Source organism: Arachis ipaensis, chromosome B1 (genome assembly GCF_059453495.1).
Source record: "Arachis ipaensis isolate K30076 ecotype BB chromosome B1, ASM5945349v1, whole genome shotgun sequence".
Classification (NCBI taxonomy): Eukaryota; Viridiplantae; Streptophyta; class Magnoliopsida; order Fabales; family Fabaceae; genus Arachis; species Arachis ipaensis.
In genome coordinates, this window is record NC_142436.1 from 10,613,457 (window position 1) to 10,635,499 (window position 22,043).

The window sequence follows — 22,043 nt, forward strand, 5'->3', positions numbered from 1 at the left end:
ATTGATAACGATAATGATTGTGATGAGGATGAGGAGATATGAATACAGTAATTTTGATGATGATTGCGGTGGTAATGATTTTGATGATGATTCCGGAAAAGAGTTAAGGCGAATTGGGAGTATTGAGGGTTAGGGTTTTGGAGTTGAGAGAAGCATTGGAGAAGAGGGAGAAGAGGAGGGAGAGAGAGTTTCGGAGGGAGGGGGGGAGGCGATGGCAGTGAGGGAGCAGGTAAAGCGGAGAGGGACATAATTGAAGACTTGAAGGGCTCAGGGTCAATTTGTCCCTATTACAAAGGGACAAAGTCACATAGACTCAGTTACCTGACACGTCAGCATTGACTTGTTGTCAACCGGTCTCAGAAATTATTAGATTGAACAAATACAAAAGTGAATGAGGACCGATTTGTAATTTTATAATTGTTAGGAGGTGCAATGTCTATCGGATAAATGGTTAAGAATCGAAAAAAACATTTACTCGATCTTTGTCAATGTTTATCATAATTAAATTATGTATTTATCTGAGAACATTATTTTGCCATACCTAATTTAATTAAATGTTGTAAAAATAAAAAATAAATAGTAAAATTTAATTATTTTCATTTTGTTCTCAATTTTCTTTTGAAAAAAAAAACTAAAATAAGGAAAAAATAAAATTATAAAATCTTTTCTTAAACAGGATTTTGGAATTAAGGTAATTTCAGTTGGCTTCTACTTCTTTGCCTGATAACAAAGATGAAAATAATAATTTTCAACTTCTCCTAAAACCCTAAACCCCCCACTCTTTTTCCATTTCCATATCCGAAGAACCCTAAAACCCCATAAACCTCAAATTAGGGGAAAAAAAAGGAAGAAAGAAAAAGAATAGCCATGATTCCAATTTCAAACCCCACTGATATGCTTTCATCTTCTTCCTATTCCATCGTCAATCCCATATATCACAATGCATTGCCTTACTCTTCTTCCTTCACTCAGAGAACTTGCGTTTCTCTGAACCCCAAACGCATGCGACGTCGTTTCGCGACCGCCACCTGTTCCTACGCATCTATTGACAACGCCAGGATTAAGGTTGTTGGTGTTGGTGGTGGTGGCAACAATGCCGTTAATCGCATGATCGGTTGCGGATTACACGTGAGTTTTTTAAATTTTTTTCTTACCAATAGTTTTACTTTTATTGCAATTGTTTGTTGATATTGTTATTGTTATCAAATCCTTAAATTCAGAATGGTGTATATGTGAATGGGTCTTCTTTTTCCTCTTAGGTTTCTGACATGTGGAATTTTAGTGGCTTGCTTTGGGTGCAATTCCGAACCTTTCTCTTGTGCAATTAGTAATTTTTTTGCAAAGTTTTGTTTTATATTCATTTCCATAAGCAAATTTTGTTATTTCTGTTAATGTGGCATTTTAGTTATTTATTTTTAAATTGTTTAAATGAAATATTCGTGGATGTTTTTTTTGGTTACAAATTTTGGATACATATCCAAATGATGGTAAAGATGGTATGATTATTCAATGAGCTATAATTGGTGTTTTGCTGCTATTAATTGAGTGCCAATGTTAAATTCTGTTAATTTTTTTTCTATCAGGGTGTAGACTTTTATGCTATAAATACGGATGCACAGGCTCTATTGCAATCTGCAGCTGAGAACCCTATTAAAATCGGAGAAGTTCTTACACGCGGATTAGGTCAGGCACTTTCCTTCCACACTTATTAGATTCTTCTGTGCTCAATTGTAACTGGCATATTATGTATTCTTCAGAGAATTTGAACTCTGATTTGAATTGCTTGATAGAGATGCAGGTACTGGTGGGAATCCACTTTTGGGTGAACAAGCTGCTGAGGAATCAAAAGAAGCCATTGCTAATGCTCTTAAAGGCTCAGATTTAGTTTTTGTAACTGCTGGCATGGGTGGGGGAACAGGTTCTGGTGCTGCCCCGGTTGTGGCCCGGATATCAAAAGAGGCTGGTTACTTGACTGTAGGTGTTGTTACCTATCCCTTCAGCTTTGAAGGACGAAAAAGATCCTTGCAGGCAGGTGCCATTTCTTTCCTTAGTTCAAAATATGGCTACTGAGCTTATATTGCGTAGAAGCTATTAAGTGTTCAAATAATTGTACATTGTTAAAATTTTATTTGGTCATAAATAGTTGTCCATTTAGAAAGTGCAGGCACATAAATTTTCTACAACTTTATTATATGAAGGAGAGTAAGTTTCAAGATTGGATAATTAAGGATACCATTCTACACTCAATTTATCTAAAATCAAGATATTTCTAATAATTTCCTTAACCCATGTCATTATAAGTGGACAATTGGGATTGCTGGGAGTTATATTTAGTACCAATATCTTAAATACGTCCGTAAACCTTTGAAGTTCCCTTCTCTTTCTCCTTTTTCCCCCATTTTTATTTTGATTTGCAATAGTAGACAACAATGCATGAGTTATAGTCATATTTGTTGTGGATGAATTGTGGTCAACTAGCCATATATTTGATGAATTTCTTGTTTTGTAGTTTTTATATATTCCCAGATATTGTGCTTCTCTGAGGACACTTAGATGTGTTAAAATTCTGATGTCATCCTTTCAGGCACTAGAAGCCATTGAAAAGCTGCAGAAAAATGTGGATACACTTATAGTGATTCCAAATGACCGTCTTCTTGACATTGCTGATGAGCAGACACCTCTTCAGGATGCTTTCCGTCTTGCAGATGATGTTCTACGTCAAGGAGTGCAGGGAATATCGGACATCATCACAGTGAGTTGTTCATAAACAGTTATTTGTATTTCCTATCTTGTAAATGGAATGTTAAGTATGAAGTTGGTCATCCGACTAGATTGGTAGATTGCAAGGAGTCTCTCTCCACCTTCTTTCTCCCAATCCATTCGAGCGATTTCTCTCCCTAGCCCTTAGCATTTTTAATATAATGTGTACTGGTATTTCTTTTTATAGATACCTGGGCTTGTAAATGTGGATTTTGCTGATGTAAAAGCTGTGATGAAAGACTCTGGAACTGCAATGCTTGGGGTAGGTGTTTCCTCCAGCAAAAACCGTGCAGAAGAAGCCGCGGAACAGGCCACTTTGGCACCCTTAATCGGATCATCTATTCAATCAGCCACCGGGGTAGTGTATAACATTACTGGTGGAAAAGACATAACCCTGCAGGAAGTGAATAGAGTATCTCAGGTAATTCAGAATTTTTTCAGCACGTTGTTGAATGAGCATTTTATCATTCTTTTTGTTCTTTTATCCTGTGAAATTGTTGCGCACATGTCTTAAAACATTTTTTAATATTTATAGGTGGTGACAAGTTTAGCTGATCCGTCTGCCAATATCATATTTGGCGCTGTTGTCGATGATCGCTACAACGGGGAGATTCATGTGACCATCATTGCCACTGGCTTCTCACAGTCCTTTCAAAAGACATTACTAACGGATCCAAGGGCGGCAAAGCTGCTTGACAGAGTACCTGAGGGACAAGAAAGCAAGGCAGCGTCCCCTGCCCTTAAGTCCTCAAACACACCGTCAAACGTTGCATCTAGAGCATCCCTACGAAAGCTCTTCTTCTAGTTGCTTAGTTATATTAACCCTTCTTTTTATTCAGTATGGTTCAGCTGGATCTTGAAGCTTAATTGATAGCCCTCGAATATGGAGTGATTATAACGAACACTTTTTCTTTTTCCTTTTTTTTTTTTTTTTGGTTTTTTGTTTTTTTATTCTTTTGTTCCTGCGGACATAGTTTGCATGTATAGCGCCATTGTTCACTCAACATTTTTTTGTTAGAAGAATGCATGTAGTTATAAGTTGATAAGGGAGCTTCATATATTCTCTACCAAAACGAACATGTTTATAAGTACCTTTTCCAGGGAGCTAAGACTGGGACCGACCAATCAGAAATAATCAAATAAGAAAGGTTTCATAATCACCTAAAAGAGATATAATAACGACGATATACTAAGACACACAAACATTTCATAATCCCTCTCCTGTCTCCTCTTTCTCACGCCTCTCCCTTGCTTTTTTTCTCTCAATGTCGTCGCTTTTCAGTTTTCATATATTAAATTTTCGTTCACTTGTTTGTTCATTTATTTATCAATAAAATTAGTGTTTTCTTACACCAAATCTTCAACTAAGTCATAGTGCGTTTTTTCTTCGAACATGTGCCGCTACCATTGTCGTTGCTGCCATCGCCACTCCTCCTTCTTCTTCTATATTACATAAAAAATTTATGTGCTATATTAATAAATTTTTGTATTATATACAAAATTTTTTATGCTATATCTATCAGTTTGTGATATGTGCAGAATTTTCTGTACTGTGTATAAAAATTTATGTGTTCTGTAATAATTTTTGTGTTGAAGAAGTACGAAAACAAAAAATTTCTTTCGTCGTAATTTTTTTTTATCGAACTTGTACTAACTTGGCTAAATTTTGTTATAAAAAATGCTTATTCCTGTAACATCACCGATATTTTATTAATCTTCTTCTATTCCATTTAATAACATGAACCATCAGGTACTATCTTATTTTAGTTTTCACTTCTAAATCCTCTTTGAAATAGAAAAAAAAATCACTTTTAATTCAAGTCTCACCTAATATTAACACATCAAGTTGACTATTTAATTTAATACTTACTCGTATCTTTAACTTTTGCCATGTTTATATTTATGGGTATCAATAAATCCAAAATTTGAGTTAGAATAAGATAAAATCTGAATTTTCTATAATTGGATTCCATTATATTAATTAGTGTCAATGTTAACTCATTAGAATTATTATTATTATATTTGTGATATTAGATTCTCAACAAAATTATTTCCCTTGTCTACTCAAACTTGTAGAATTGAAATCACTCTCTTAAATCTTAGTCAGCAAATGTAGTTAAATTTTAGTATTATATATTTTTTTTAAGTATTATATTTACGTTAGTTATTTTTACAGAAAATTTCATGAGACATAATTTTTTTTACTTTTCCTTTCTTCTTTTCTTTATGTAAAAATGATATCAAATTCACTTTTTATTAATTTACTTATCCCCATTCTTCCATATAATTAATAATGCTCAAGATAAAATAGTGGGCAAACCAAAATAATCATCCGAATTATCTTGATATAGACAAAAATATTTTTAAATTTTATTATCGATAAAAATAATTTTAAATTATTTAAAAATATGACGAAAATATTTAATTATAATCAGAGACTTGTTTTAATAACGAAATGTTATAGAGTATTTTTATTATGTTTTTATGTAGTTTAAGAATAACAAAATTCAAAACTATTTTTACTGGGACAAAAAATAATTCGGATGCATTTTGGTAGTTTAATAAAATAATCTTTCAAGGGAAGGATACTAACGGAAATGAGTGGAATATGAATCTTGAGATAAACGATGCGTTTTCAATGTGAGGAATATACTTTTGAACCACACAAGTTGCGTATTTCAATTTGGTCAATGATGAAAAACGTTGCCTCCTACTTCTTCATCATTTTCCCTCTTTCCTTTCACTAACTCACCGCCAATAACAGATATAACCAATTTTTCACCACATGGGGGTCTCAAATTTTTCATCTTTAACTGCATAAACATCACAAAATCCATTCTTTTACACACTTTGTAATAAGCAGCTGCTTCTGTTTCGAAGTTCAATGTGTTAAAAGACACACTCAGGAGAAAAATTCATGGCACCCTTTATTCTTTTGGTGCTTGTATCCCTTCTATTTGTTCCAACAAGTTCTTATGTTCAACAAACTAAAGAGGGTTTCATCTCTGGAGTTATATCTGACAAGGGTCTTGATTTTGCAAAGGATATACTAATAGAACAAGGTATTGCCTCCATTGTTCAGCTTCAGCTGCCAGAGATTGAGAAATCTGTTCAAGTCCCTTTCATTGGAAATGCTAAAGTGATTCTTTCTGAGATCACGATCAAGGATATTCAAGTAAATTCATCTTCTGTTGTGAGTGGAGAGAGTGGAATCTTTCTAGTTGTTTCTGGTGCCACTGCGGATTTGGCTATGAAGTGGAGGTATTCATGTAGCAGTTGGTTAATCCCAATTGGGATTTCGGATAGTGGAAATGCAACTGTGAAGGTATGATGCTAGAAATGTTACATATGTTTATAGTTTATTGTTTGTACCATGCTTTTATGTTCTTTTCTATTGTTGCAATTGGGTTGTTTAGGCTCTCTTTAGTAACTGTCTCGAGATAAAAAATATCAAAACGTTGAAGGATGTAAACCTGTTTAAAGGAGAGTTGTTTTGAGACAAATACAAAGACAGAATGAGACAGAAACTGTGTTTTGAGACAGGGTAGTTTTTGTATTCATGTCTCTAGTTTTAGTCCCATATAGTGGGCTCATGATAGAAGTTACAAATTCAATTGCAATTAACCTCTCACTTTATTACTTTACCAATCTCATCAGTTTAAAGGATCTTTTTCCTTCTTTTTCATTACAAGACACTTGCCAAACACAACTTCTGTGAATTGTGGTTCACTCGGTTTTATTATGCTTGGTTTCAAAAGGTTTGTCCTTGAAACAAATAACAACTGTGTACCTTAAGTTGATTATTTTGATTAAAACTTGGTTAGAATTGGTTGTGTTGGGGTATCTATAAAGAAGGTTAGAATGGAATTTTTTTAGTCTTAGAATGGGATTTTACACCATAGCTGTCTAGTTCATGGGACTTGTTACAAATTATTTTGATGTATGTGCACTGCATAAATGAAATTCCTGAATTCATTTCCTAGTCAGGTGAACAATAACATTAGTGTGTTTTTGTTATTTTGTGTCAATATTTGACAGTGAAAAACCTGTGAGAATTTTAGCTCACTCACACTAAGTTGTGTTGTGCTATATTTGGAAGGTTAAAGGTATGCAAGTGGGGCTTACAGTAGATTTAAGGAATGAAGAAGGAACTCTTAAGTTGATTCTCTTAGATTATGGATGTTATGTTGGAGATTTGTCTATAAAGTTGGAAGGTGGAGCATCTTGGCTGTACCAAGTGTAAGCAATCTTCTTAAGCCATTCTCTTGATAATGGATACTATTCAAATGTTCTTTCTTAGAGCATTAATTTTGCTTCTTGGAACATAGAATTACTTGTTCAATTTGGTGTTTACATTGGTTTTTGGAGACATAAAGACATCTAAAGTGAATGATCCCTATCTTTCTGTTAACATAATTTTCTTTTCATGATATTTATGAACCTAGCTTTTGTTAGGGAGAAATTCTTGCATGATCGTAGCACATTTTATCCGTGTTTCAAGATTATTCACAACAATACATTTTAATGTATAATGTAAATTTTATATATATATAAAAAATCAAGAATGAATGGTTATGAATGTTCCTGGAACATGCGTTAAATGTGCTCCAACCTCTAGGCGCATGCAAGAATTTCTTCACATTATGCGCGCATATACATTTAGGAAGATTTATGTCATTAACCTCTTTATGTGTTTGTTTCAGCTTAGTGGATGCTTTTCAAGGGAACATAGCATCTGCAGTTGAAGATGGCATTTCAGATAAAGTAAGTGAAGGCATAGGGAAGCTTGACACTTTATTGCAGTCTCTTCCAAAGCAAATCTCTGTGGACAACTTTGCGGAGCTAAATGTTTCTTTCGTTGGCAATCCTGTCCTGAGTAGTACTTCAATTGCGATTGCGATTAACGGCTTATTCACAGAGAGAAATGTCTTTTTAGTACCTCAACGTTACCGAAAAAGATTACAGGTTTCTTCTGCATGTGGTGGTTTACCAAAGATGATAAAGGTTTCAATCCATGAAAATGTGTTCAGATCTGCTTCTCTAGTTTACTTCAGGGTAAGTTCAAATCTTGACTTTTTTTATTTATAGGCTTTAGTCCAATCACACTTCTTTTCTTTTTTATTTATTTTTCAATTTGGTTTCTTTGTATGTATGATTTATGTTATCTTATTATTAATATAACCTGTTACATATGATCTAAAGCTAAGATTGGTCAATATAAATAAGCCAGTTTCTGTTAAAGCCATGACAAATCAGACATTGGAGACTGCAGAAGATAGAGATTGTGTGTCTGACTTTACATGAATCCCAAAAATATATATAAATTTAGTTGGTGAAATAAAGGGTTCTCTTTCCAAGTTTGCATTAGAAACCTTCGGTTAGGTGCTCTGATAATTTTTAATTATCACTGGATTTGGAACAGCAGGATTATTATCTGAGCTGAAAAGAACTTAGATTGCTCACAAGATCCTTCAATTAACTTTGACATTTGGCACTTGCAAGAATTTTTGTTGGCCAAGAAACATTGAACTCCGTTCATTCAATGTTGATGGTTGTTTTGAATTTCTTGATGCATTCATAAATCTATATATTTGGATGCAAACAGTATTCCAATTCACTAATTCATAAGCGTGCGAAAAAAATCAAAACGACCATTAATATGGTGGAGTTAGCTATATAATTTCTTTTACATTGTATTATAGAGCAGAGAAATTCTTAGATGCTCTTAGAGCAAGAGAAAGATTATACTCTATACCATTCATGATTTAACACTGTTTTTGCGAATCACTGATGTCTTCTAGTTTTTTACATTTTAAATGTAATTGCTAGTATAAAATAACAACCATGCTACATGTACATAAAAAACTAGTCATCTGTATAAAATATATATTGAAATACAAAATAGTTAAATATACATTGAAAACTAAATGTATTTGTACACAAATATATGGTGGTTGATTTTTGGTGTCTAAATAGCATTTTTCACAAACTAAATGATACAAAATAAAAGCTTTTTCTCTTTCTCTATAATATGAAATGTGTTTTGATTCTTTATATTGTTTTGAAGGCTGATAATTGCCCTTCTTCTTTCTTTTGGTTTCAGGAAGGTAGTATGCAAATGATTATTGATGAACTACCTAATCAAGCCATTTTGAACACTGCTGAATGGAGATTCATAGTTCCTCAACTATACAAAAAGTATCCGAATGACGACATGCAGCTTAATATATCTGCATCTTCTCCCCCAGTGATACTAGTGGATAACCAAGATATTCGTGCGTCTGTTTTAGTAGACATAACGATTGATGTTCTTGAAGCTGGTGAAGTCATACCTGTTGCCTGCATCTCAGTGGTAAGTTTGATGGAAAAAGTGCACATAGTATTCTTGAAGCATTCTTTTCAACTTTCTGATTAAGCTATCTGAAATTCAGACTTTTCACAATTTCATCTTAATATTGTCATTGCAATAGCCACATTTTGTTCTTATCGACGTATGATCCAAAATCCCTATAATTTTGCTTAATTTTCAAGTGGTTTTGAAGTTTGCAATGAATTCCTTATATCAAAATTTTCACTCTTATTCTTATAGTTTGAACTTTGAACATTTCTAATTTAGTTCTTATAGTGCACAAACATATTTGAACTGTTAAAAAATTTGTGATCAAAACCCTATACTAAACGATAAATCGCCTTTTCTTTTGTTGAAATTTTGTGCATAAAGCAGCCATACATGTATTTGCTCACAAAATTTTCAAATCGAAGGGATCTATGGAATAGGACTTAATTAGAAATGTTGAAACTGTAGGAACTTGAATAAACATTTTTTGTACAAAATATAGGGAATTTAATTTTTAAACTTCTTTTAATCTGTGAAGTTAATTTAGTGCTCCAAAATCTCTAAGTGACTGTTTATAGTGATTCATAAACTTCAAAGGTATAAAGACCTAATTGAAATTTCAGTGAAACATAAGGATTTCTAGATTATTATCTAAACCTATTTTGAAGTTAAGATATATCTTGCTCTTTGCATGCTTGGATCCTATTGATCAGATATGACTGGTCGCCATGATCATTATTCTAACACATGCAATTATTCTTGGTTATGCCGCAGGATATTAGTGCTTCGTGTTCTGTGGACATTATACGAAACAAAATCAATGGTAGGCTCAAATTGGAAGAGTTTTCTGCATACCTGAAATGGAGCAAAATAGGAAAATTGCACATAAGTCTGATTCAGGTAAATGAAAATAGATGTAATCATTGGGTAAGATTTCAGCTATTTATTATTTAGAAGCTGAACCAAATACTTTGATTTTTAGTTAGTTTTTCTGTTTTAGTTATTTACTTTGTTCTACGACGAGGAGTGCTAGGGGGCCAGCAACTTTTATGTTTTGTAACCATCAATTAGCCATCAATAATGTTTTTAATGGTGTGAGATTACATCCAATAGTGGGAGATCACTCACTTTTCTTTTGATGGTTAAGTGCTGACCACAAAACACAAAAATTGCTGGCCCCTAGACTTTCTCTATCTCAAATTAGTCCTTAAAAAATTTTTAGTCAGATACTTTAGTCTTCAACAAATTTTAATTACCAAATCAATCTCCAAACTTTTATTTTGTTAGACAAATCAGTCCCCATATCAGATTGTTCGTCTATATAGAAGAATTGATATGAAAATTTTAAAAATTTTTAAAAACTGTTACGTCTTTATTAAATAATAACAGGAACTGATTTGCGTATCCTTTTACCAAAATTTGATTGAGGATTAATATGTCTAACAAAATAAAATGTTAGGGACTGATTAAGTGATTAAAATTTGTTAACCCATAAAATTCTTCTTTATAGACTGATTTGGGATATTACTCTCTAGTATATCCTCTCTGCTAGTTAAAAGTTAAAACAATCATTGTAAGGACATTTCAGCATAGTTTATGGCTTTATGCTCTTATTATTTCATTTTATTTTTCTTTTGGTTTGTTATTTTATAGAGTAAACTGCTGATTTAACCCCCAAAAGTTTGTGACAATGACAGTTTAGCTCTCAAGAAAAAGAAATACACTTTTGGCTTCCAAATATGAATATTTTACAAAATGCCCCATCTACTGCTTAGATTTTGGGATATTTGTCAATTATTGTTCATCCTTGAGAGACCACAAATTTCTTTCTTTTATGGACTAAATTGTCAACGTCATAATCTTTCGGGAACTAATGTGAAAGTGCATATTAACATAATCTCATATGTTTTAGAAAGATGACTCTAATTTCTATTCTCAACGATATGATTTTTAAATCACAATCTTTGCATGTATCCACGCATTCGTGAATATTTTTCTTTTAACACTTCATCTTTTGTCAATGTTTGCAGTCATTAATATCAACGGCTCTGAAAACCGTTGTCATACCGTACCTTAACTTGGAACTGAAGAAAGGATTAGCACTGCCAACCATTGATGGTTTTGCCTTTCAGAATGCAAATATCTTGTACCTTCCTCCATGGATTGCAGTGTGTACTGATGTTTCTTACTTAGAAGACTACTATCTCACTCAGCATTCAGCTTATGTATCATAAAACTACAGCATAAGAAGAAATTTGTACGAGGCTATGAAGGTTGTAGCATGTAACAACATCTCGGAACCAATTCTATCAGGATGCGAATTCAAATCGCCCCCACACGGTTGGTGGACTGATCAGTGCCATACCCACATAAAATTCATATATCAAAACACAAATGGTTTCTCTGTTTTGTTCTTGTGGAAAGGGTATGAACTATTTTTCTAAATGAATGTAAATAATAGAACATATGCATAAGTTTGATGCATTTGTAAGCTCTGTATATAAGCATTAGAGTAATGGTATACACTTCTTATGTCGCCTTTTGTACACCATACATTCATTAATTAAGATTATTTGTTCAAAAAGAAGTCGCCACTTTGATATATAATTATTCGAAAATGTTTGGTAACTAAAAGGTTTAGCCAAAATCAGTTAAAATTTGCTTTATTTAATATTCATTAATTGCTGTAACAATGAATAAATGTTAAATAAGAAGTTCTAACTGTTTTTTTTTCTCCTTAACATTATTGTATCTGAGTCAAATAGTTTACGATACTCAAAGATGTAGTTTATGACATAACATTAAAACATCCATAAAACAAGAGGTTTATAGTTAGAGAAAGTATATAAATTTACGGAAAAGCTCTGCATACAAGTTCATTAAACAATAAGATCAAAATACGCGCTGCTTCAGGTACGTTGATTACACGCGCTATATAACATCGCGCGTATATCTAACTACCAGATTTAAAATATTTCTTTCCCTTTTCGTTTTCGTTATTTTGAGATTTCGTTCTTCTTCTTCTCCCGCGTTTACCCTCCTTCTTCTCCATTGTTCTTTTCTTCTCCTTTTCTCACTAGCATCTTCTTCGTTTAGGTTACCTTTGTCTCTCTCTGCAACTCGATCTTCGTTTTCTATTTTTGATTTGTTGTTTTTCGAAATCAAAGTTTGATCTCGTTTTGAAGATAATGGATCATTCAACCTCAGATTGTCATCTGAATGCAGGCGAAGTGGATTATGAGTCAGAATCTAACGAAGTCCCTGAGGTTTGATTTACATAGGATTAGTATGAAATTTCTTTCAGTAATTTGTATAGCATTGTGTAGTTGAAAAATTGCTGAACATTACTGTGAAAGTAACACGTTTACCTGAATCTGTCGATTCAATGTATTAGTTGTGATTAATTACCTGGAATTTGTAGCAGACGCTCGGGTGTAGATCAATTCTTGTTTGGGTGTATTTTAGCTAGAAGTGTGGGTGTATCTACACTTTACTGGTTTTTTGTTATTTTAATTTACTTGTTGTTGTTCAGCTGTATTATAACAGACATGATTAGGTGTGTTTTTAGAACTGTATTATATCTGCATGCTGTGTATTTACAGTTTATGGCTTTAAAAGTCATTCTGTAGTTGAGTTGTTGCGGTTAGGGTGTATCGTATTAGACATGATTGGGTGTATTTGAATCATATCTATGGGTGTATTTACAGTTCTGACACGGTGTATTTTGCAGCCTCTCTCAGTTGTTGATGACGAGCTTGTTCCAAAGGTCGGAATGACCTTTACCACCCTTGAAGATGCTGGAAAATTTTACAGGAACTACGCCAAGGCTGCAGGTTTCTCTACAAGAGTTCGGTGCACAAATAGGAAGGGAAACGAGATTAAGAACCAACTGATTACATGTAGCAGAGAGGGAAAATGGAAATCTAAAATATCTCCGACCGAGAAGACCAATCCGACAGCCGGTCTAAACTGTCCTGCAAGAATTTATATACACACATTGAAGGATGTCGGTGCTTGGATCATTTCAAAGGTTGTGCTGGATCATTCACACCCCTGCTGTCCAAGCAAAGCAGAGATGCTCAAACAGCACAGGGAACTAAGCATGTCCATTCGTCGTACGATAGAGAATAACGAGGAGGCCGGTATCAGACCAAGCAAAACCTACCAATCATTTGTTGCGGCTGCCGGGGGTCACCGCGAGTTAAATTTTATCGAAAAGGACGTGAGGAATTACATTACCAGGGAAGTGCGGAATGTTTCCGAACAAGAAGATGCAAAGGAATTCGGGAAATATTTCTTAAGAATGAAAGAGAAGAATCCAAATTTCTTTTTTGAGCTCCAACTCGAAGAGGATCAATCGATTAAGCTGGCTTTTTGGGCCGATGCAAGAAGCAGAGCCGCCTTTGAGTATTTCGGAGACGTCATTTCATTCGACACCACCTACAATACAAACAGGTAACAAACTGTCCCTGTTTATGATGCCCAATTAATTTATTTTTACGAATCCGCAGTAGAGGTGTATATTGGCTGTTTCATTGGGTGTATGCGAAGCATTTGTTAGGGTGTAGCTAATGATTTTGCATTCTGGACCATGGTAATTTGTTTCAGGTATAATTTGGTCTGTGGTTCTTTTGTCGGGGTGAATCACCACGGTCAATCAACACTTATCGGATGCTCTTTGATGAAGAACGAAGAAATTGAATCATTCAAATGGTTATTTCAAAGCTGGCTTCGTTGCATGGGAGGAAACGCTCCGAAAGGGTTTCTCACCGATCAGTGCGCATCCATGAAAAGGGCTTTAGAGGCCTGTATGCCAACAACAGTTCACCGCTGGTGCATTTGGCACATCATGAAGAAGATTCCAAACAAATTAAACGGGTACAAGGGACATGCCAATATCGAACAAGAAATGAGCCAAGTTGTTTGGAACTCTCACAGCAAAGACTCATTCGATAGGAATTGGAACGATTTTCTGCTGAATTTTGGTCTTGGGGACAACAAGTGGCTTTCAGGTAATGTCTTTTTAAAATCTGCATCAGAGGTGTAAATTGCATGTTTTTTCGGGTGTATTTATAGACTGTCTTTGGGTGTATTATGCAGATCTGTACGAAGACCGTCACATATGGGTTCCTATCTATCTGGATCACCATTTCTGGGCAGGGATGAGAAGCACACAAAGGAGCGAGAGCATGCATTCATTTTTTAACAAGTATATCACCCGGAACAGCTCGCTTATTCAGTTTGTCAAACAATACGATAATTGCCTCGGAAGCAGGGAGCAAGCAGAGAGAGAATCAGATGCTGCAGATTTTCATACGGTCATACCGTGTGCAACGAAATCTTGCATTGAAGCTCAGTTTCAAGATGCGTACACTCACGCAAAGTTTAGGGAAGTCCAAGCGCAATTCAGAGGAAAGGCGAATTGCATCACCAGACTAAAGAATTCCGCTCTAGGCTATTCAGTATACGAAGTCGGAGAACAAGTTTCCAGCTCAATATTCAACAAGTTCGTGGTTACTTACGACTCGGTTGCAGCCGAGGTAAAATGCCATTGCTTATTATTCGAGTCGAGAGGGATACTGTGCCGTCACGCACTAAGCGTGTTAAGCTTCGAACAAGTAAGCCAAGTGTCACCGAGATACATACTGGAACGATGGAGCAAGAAGGTAAAGAGGCGACACACACACATCAAGAGCAGCCACGACGAGCCACTAATGGAGCCAAGAAGCAAGAGGTTCGACCAATTGGTTTTTCGTTCGCAAAATATATGCGAATTTGCCTCCGAATCGGAGGAGCTGACTGCAATTCTGCACCGTGCGTACGATAACGTCATGGCCGAGATGGAAGCATTAAAAGCCAAAAGGAAGGGGACATCTTCTTTATCCCACGAAGACGCCAACTTGGAATCCGTTAACGAGCTTCAAAGCCCGCCAAGGATTCGAACAAGAGGACGTCCAAAAAACAGGCTAGGTTCAAAGCTGGAGAAACAGATCGCAAATGCCACAAAGAAGAAGAAGACGAAAGTTTTAAGCGAGGTAAAAGTAATGTTCTTTAAATTTGTGGCGATTGAGTTTATTTTTCTCGTTAATAGTTTAGGTAATGTGTGTGTGTTATATTTCAGATAAACCTGTTTGATGCTGCATCAGCGGCGCATTCAAATTGCAGCCAATATCAAGGACACGTTATGAGTTATCAGTTCAGGGTACCAGCAGCAGGGGATAACTCGTTGGGTGTATAGTTTTACAGAATATGGGTGTAAAAGCACCGTTATTTTGGGTGTATTTTCGTTAATTCACAATTTAGATATAGACACATATATAGATATATATAAAACAAAAGCTGTAAAAATTCTCAGGTTATGGGTTTATATTTGATTTGATGTTTTTCTTCATATTTTAGTACATGTAATTCATACATTTTGAATACAGCGCAGACAGTTTGGGTGTATATTTTATACAACCTTGGGTGTATTATTAGACTTGCGTTGGGTGTAGCAGTTTATAATTTGTGTTTATATATGCCTTGATTTTTTCCTTCATATTTTACCACCTGTAATATAGCTTTTGAATACATCACAGACAGTTTACCAGCACAGATAGTTTAACTATGGGAAAAAATATACATGGAATAGAAGTTGTTGATAAATGGCAAATATTTACATCATTTGTTCAATTTACAAACTACCCAGTTTCTATATCAGCAGAATTAATCTGACAAAATGGACTTAATAATATAGAGGATGGCTTCGACAGCCTTATAGCACTACTCTCTCTAATTGCCTGATCTCTCTGTGTATTCATCTCACTGAATAGTATCCGGGATGTGTACTCCACTCTACAGTGGTCCACCTCCTCCTACAATAAAAAAGTATATTCTGTTTAAACAGCAATATTAATTCAGTAAAGTAATACAGAGTTATATGGTTTTAAAGACAGTTACCTGTGGCCAATTATCCCATTGATACTTCCCCTTTTTGATGTTTTCCGGCTCAATTATCTCCATCCACTTCATAACGTACACAGCGCAGTCATAGCTGAAAACGAAGAAAATAAATTACAAATCTCATTTACAAAAGTTTAATGTTCAGACTCACAAATTTATACCTTGTTTTTTGGCCTGATATTTTAACATATGGTGATTTAATTTCCTTCTCCCTCTCCCCTTTCTGAAGAGGTTCCCCGCCGGCATATGTTATCAATCTTGAAAATACGTATCCCTTAAATACGAAAATAAATCAGTAATACACCCGAATGAATGGACAAGATACATCCAACTGAATGGACAATATACACCCATCACAACTAACGAAATAGACCTATCTATTAAAGTAAAGAAGACAGAGGCAACTTACAGTGAATTTATTAATGGCCTTTCTCTCATCGGTGGGAGCTTTTTTGTGTAGCGGGTCAAGTATTTGACATTTCCGCTTTCTTGTATTTATCAGCCATAACCACCAATGCCCGGCATAGCAGACAGGGGCAAAAATCTGAAGGATTGCCACACATGAACAGTGTGTTATTTTATTTTGCAAATAAGTAAATAAGTGTACTAACAAATTTAGCAAACGAAAACTTACATATGGGTGCGAAGTCAATTTTTTTCTATCTATGAAGGGAATGAAACTCGGGTAGGCTTCCACCCTGAATTCCTTTTCCGTTTTTGGTGATACGAATTCCCCGTTTGGGTGATCCGAAAGTGCCATGCACTGCAAGAATGGGAAACGAGAAATGAAATACTAAACTTACACCCAATCGAACGTGACAAATACACCCAAATCAATATAGAAAATACACCCGAAGTTCGTAGAAGTAACACTTACCACAATATCGGGGGGGAGACAGTATATTTGTTCTTGAAATCTCTTTTCATTTTTGTTGTTGAGGATGAGGCAGATGGCAGATACAATCTAGAAATATATGCCGAAATCAATTTTACATTAATAAGCATTGTAATTGACTTTGGTGTAAAAACAGTAATCTTATTCTAATATTACCTGAGATTCTATATCACTTTTTGCCTGGAGGGAAGCAAGGTGCATTCTCATCAAAATGTATTCTCCTTGGCCAATCAGAGTGCACATCTCCTCATACTCGTTAGTATTGCCATCTGCATCTTCCTTCAGTCTCGTCCCCCAGATGTAGCACTTTTGTTTCATATCATCCGTAATCTGATATAATCCCCGAGGAGTTTCAAACTTTGCAGAACTTTCTCCCCCAGTCTCCCTCTGAATTTGTGGACTTGTGTTTTTTCCCTTCGTCGCGCTGCTTGCTATTCTTTGGACCAAACTGTCCAATTGTTCTATCAAATTCGCAGCTTCTGGAGATTTTTCCCTTTCTGTCTCCTGCGTTGACGCCCCCTCCTGGCTTGAATCAGTCAATCCAAGGCTGAATGATGGCACCCCTGGATCTGTTTTAGGAACATAGGAAGCTGTCCATGCCATCATCAACAGGGCAGCAGCGTCTTCTGCGTCTGGATGACTGCGTCATCATGTATAAGAATAAGAATAAGAATAAGAATATACAGATGATAAGCAAAGATTGATTTTAGTCTGATGAACTTACACTTTAGTTGGAGCTGGGGGAACCGTGGGTGTGGTCTCTTGAAGTTGTTTGGGGGTTTCAGGAGTGCTGCACAGTTACAAAAAATTAATCACGGCGTAAAAGAAACTAATCAGGAACAATATACACCCAAACTGTTAGCTAATATACACCCAAACTCCAAACAAATATACACTCAATACTATTTCTTACGTTTCTGTAGTCCCTTCAATCTGTAGCATAGGGGTTGGTTCAAAATCTGTCTCAGTGGTTGTTTGGGATGCCGGCACAAAAACCTGAATTGGGACTCTAAACAAGAAGAAAAATGAAAGGTTAACAACGCCTTTGAAAATAATAAGGTTATAAGGTTGAATATTGTTGTAAAACTCACATTGCAAGCGCTTCGGACGGTGTCTGTTCCCTCACAACCATCATATTCGAATCAAACGGACTCAACCTAAAATACACCCAAAGAAATTCAAGAAATACACCCGAACAATTCAAAAAGAAGACAGGCTTTGTTTTTTTGAGAACTTACATACTTGCAGTTTTTGCTTTTTTTTCCTGCCTTTTTTTTCTTGAATAAAATAATAAAGGGCTTTTTTTTCTAAAAAAAAATATATACAGAATTAGAAGTAGAAGGGTAATAGAAGAACAAAAGTAACGGTTATTTGAAAGAGAAATTACATGCTCTGTGACGGCTGGTTTACACTACTCTGTTCTGTGTTTCCTTGAGAGGAAGGAGCATCAGTTCCCAAGTTCACAGCCGGTATTCTAAGACAGATTTGATCCAAGCAACACAACAAAGTTAATATTCCAACTTATTAGACAACATACACCCAACTTGATCCACTCAATACACCCAAATGGTACCACAAGACACACCCAATTCATGATAACAAGATTTTATTAAATAATAAAGCTTCTTACGTTTCAGACGACACATAGCGACCTTCTGTCGATCGCAGGTCAGGTTGGTTCTCCCTGCGAAACAAGAAACAATTATTAGCATGCAAAACACAACAAAATATGAAATAGACAGCCCATCAAGACATACCCCTCTGCAGCAGATTTATCAACGTTTTGCCCTAGCCATTCATCCAGTTCGTCACTTGATATTTCATATGTCTCACTACATTCATAAAGGAAGATGTTAACAAAAATAATTACGACGATAGACGGTAATATAGCTTACGAGGTACTGTACCCGTCAAAGTATTGGTCTTCTTTAGGAGGTGAATCCTCCACGAGAACTTTTTTCTTTTTTGGTTGTGTTCTGGGTGGAAAAAAAAGAGTACCAATCAGAAATAAAAAATTAATTTTATCACAGAATATTATGCAAAGAAGTGCTTACTTTTTTGGTGTTGTTTTTGTTTTTTTCTTCTCCTTCTCCTTCTCTGCAGGTGATGATTCTTCACTCCTATAAGTTAATAACAGACACTTCAGTTAATACACGAAATCTTTATAATGAAGCCAAAAGAAAGGAGTAATAATTTCAGGACATTACTCATCACTTTGTTCAGATTCAGATTCTGAATCAGAATCTGGCTCCTCTTGCCTCTGCTTTCTTTTTCTGGAGTCCATTCTGAAAGGCAAACAGTGATTATTTAGAACATACTAAAATACACCCAACGTGATCTACAAGATACACCCAACTCGAAAAAGAAATTACACCCAAGTATGGTACTTACTTTTTCCCCTTTTTGATGGGGTGTTTTCTTGCTGAATCCTCCGAGTCTTGTTGAGTCTCAGACTCAGAGGTAGAAGTGTCACTGTCAGTAGCTGTTTCTGTCTCCGAAGACGATGTTGGACTCGCCTTCCTTTTTTTTCTTTTTTTTATTTCTTGTTTTTTTTCTTTTTTTTCTTTTTCTTTCATTTTTTCTCTTGCTCTTGTCTCCGCCATCTTCACAATCCCCTGAAACATGAGATATTTTAGCTAGCAGCATTCAGGTAAATAAAATACAAGCAACATATTATGTTTACTTACCAAAATTTCTTCTTTTTCTGCAGTCATTCTTTCCACCAACTTCTCCTTAGTCCAGTTGGCAATCCAAGGCTTTGGTGGTCTTTCAGCCCTCTTCTTGCCTTTGTTTTCAGAAAGATGAAAGTATATTATCATGAGGGCAAAGAGGCAACCATCAATTGCCTTCTTCTTCTTCTCCTGGTAGTCTGTGATGCCTTTGATCAAGAAGGTCAAAACATGCGCCCCCCAGTTTCTCTCCGATATGCCGTCCATCTTAAAAATTGGGGCGAGGTGCACGGGCGATATTTTGTTTATCGTCGTTGGCAAAAGGAACGCCATCTGTATGTAGAGGATGAATATCCTCTTGAACATCAGGCGTTCCTCTTCGCTGCCAACGCCGATTTCCATCATTTCATCGGTAAGACTTTTGAGGGTCTTACCCTGGAATCTTCTATAAATTATTTTGTCATCATCAGAAAGTTGCTTATAAAGTTGCTTATACTCAACTTTCTCAGGAAACAGATTTCCTACAAAAAAGAAAACAACAAAGTATCAAAATCGGTTCAAAAACACCCAAGTATCAACCTTAAATACACCCAAGCATGAACTTAATATACACCTATAATTTTGAGCTAGTTACCTGTTGCATTGATGCCAAGCGCATCACCTATTGTCTTTGGTGTTATTTGGAAAGAACCATATCCTGTCTTCAGTCTGTTCTCCCCAAGTTTGAAGTTGTTTGCCAGTTCCCTTAAGAGTTGGTGATCCACCCTTAGAGGTGGGACGTGCATCAACCCACCAAATCCGAGATCCCTGACAATTGCCTTCTTCTCCTCAGCCATGTTTCTGAACTTATCACTCAGGAGATGTGTGGCACACTTAAGGTCTTTCGTTTGGTTTCTTGCTGCCATTTTGTCTGAAACAAAAAATACACACAAATATACTCCCATTAGTAACAGTAAGATACACCCATATGTAAGAATCAGATACACCCATTGATAACAGTGAGATACACCCATTGAAATTATTCAGATACATTCATATATATCAGTCAGATATCAGTCAAGCATGTTTCAATATCAAGCAACATTACAAGGTCTAATAACAGTAAGATACACCCATATGTAAGAATTCGATACACTCATTGTTAACAGGGAGATACACCCATAGATATTATTCAGATAAATCCATATATATCAGTCAGTTATCACTCAAACATGCTTCAATATCAAATTAATTCAGATATCAGTAAGATAGACGCATATATGAGTCAGATACACCCATTGATAAGAGTAAGATACACCCATATGTAAGAATCAGATACACCCATTGATAACAGTGAGATAGATATTATTCAGATACATTCATATATATCAGTGAGATATCACTCAAACATGCATCAATATCAAGTCACATTACAAGTTCAAACAGTATACAACCCCCAATCTACGGAATAAAGCCCCAAAAATCAACAACAGTAGCAAGAGAACTTAGAACAAGAATGTAGAACGACGTAGAACTTAGAAGAATGACGTAGAACTTAGAACAATGTGACAAAGAAGCAAGAATAATAGCACAGTAAACCCTAGAAGAACGACGTAGAAGAAAACTAAAATATACAGTAATCTTGATGAACTTACGTTGAGTGTATTTGCTTCGTTTTCTCTTCAGATTCTTCATGGAGAGTTTGATGTTTTTTGATGGAGGTTTCGAACAACAATTTGTATATTTTGAACTTTGATTTTTGCTCGAAAATGGGAGCGTTTCCTTGGTTTCCAAGCGTTTTGAGAAGTGGAAGAAGTGGAGGAAGTGGAAGAGTCTGCCATACGTAACCGTTTGTGTTGAGCGCGTGATTTTGACGCGCCATGTTATGCTTCCTTATGCGCGTGTCTTCGATTTGGGCTGGGCCAACTTGGATGCTTGGATACTTGTATGTGTAGCAGGCCCGATAAATTTAACTTTTAGTTAGTTAATATTAGAATTTATATTTATAATTTAGAATTTAGCATTAAGAGTTTATGATTTAGTATCTAGAACTTAAGATAAATAAAATAATTTTAAAAAATTTGATTGATGGTGACCGAAAAAAAGATTAATTTTCTAGCATTACTTTTATAGTTATTATATCTTTTTTTTTCAAAGATAATAGGTTATATTTCATTAATTATTAAAAAATGAAATACAAAGATGTCCAAAAGTAGGACAGCATAATAAAAGGTGGGGATTTCCCAAAAACACTACACTGAAGGTATTCATCCGACGGTGCGTGGTCGAAAAACGAAGAAAAATCTTAAAGAAGAAAGAATGATAAATCCAATTGCATGCAACTAAGAGCTTGCCTCATGGAGATGACGACCTAAACCGGGAGTTTTTTGAATTTCACGGAGCAACTTGACAGAGCTTGCTAGAATGGCAGACGGCATAGAAGTAGAACCTTCAAAAATCA

General features: G+C 35.4%; 3 protein-coding genes across 3 annotated transcripts; 2 read left to right on the forward strand and 1 right to left on the reverse strand.

Moving 5' to 3' along the window:
* The first annotated feature begins 729 nt into the window (after positions 1–729).
* LOC107621656 (cell division protein FtsZ homolog 1, chloroplastic) lies at positions 730–3,806 on the forward strand. Its single transcript, XM_016323713.3, has 6 exons — positions 730–1,128; positions 1,584–1,683; positions 1,799–2,028; positions 2,585–2,752; positions 2,948–3,181; positions 3,296–3,806. The coding sequence occupies exons 1-6, from the start codon at positions 868–870 to the stop codon at positions 3,563–3,565; spliced, it is 1,263 nt and encodes a 420-aa protein (XP_016179199.1). The 5' UTR covers positions 730–867; the 3' UTR covers positions 3,566–3,806.
* Positions 3,807–5,397: 1,591 nt separating this feature from the next.
* On the forward strand, positions 5,398–11,681 carry LOC107621556 (putative BPI/LBP family protein At1g04970). Its single transcript, XM_016323620.3, has 6 exons — positions 5,398–6,085; positions 6,860–6,999; positions 7,464–7,815; positions 8,864–9,112; positions 9,872–9,997; positions 11,128–11,681. Exons 1-6 carry the CDS (start codon positions 5,678–5,680, stop codon positions 11,329–11,331), a joined length of 1,479 nt encoding a protein of 492 aa, XP_016179106.1. The 5' UTR covers positions 5,398–5,677; the 3' UTR covers positions 11,332–11,681.
* Positions 11,682–16,922: 5,241 nt separating this feature from the next.
* LOC148575695 (uncharacterized) lies at positions 16,923–20,604 on the reverse strand. Its single transcript, XM_088500998.1, has 13 exons — positions 20,238–20,604; positions 19,622–20,124; positions 19,326–19,549; positions 19,142–19,219; positions 18,989–19,054; positions 18,842–18,910; positions 18,692–18,766; positions 18,565–18,618; positions 18,322–18,408; positions 18,026–18,091; positions 17,848–17,943; positions 17,659–17,724; positions 16,923–17,574 (listed from the first exon to the last, which is right to left on the reverse strand). Exons 1-13 carry the CDS (start codon positions 20,545–20,547, stop codon positions 17,076–17,078), a joined length of 2,193 nt encoding a protein of 730 aa, XP_088357124.1. The 5' UTR covers positions 20,548–20,604; the 3' UTR covers positions 16,923–17,075.
* Positions 20,605–22,043: the final 1,439 nt, after the last annotated feature.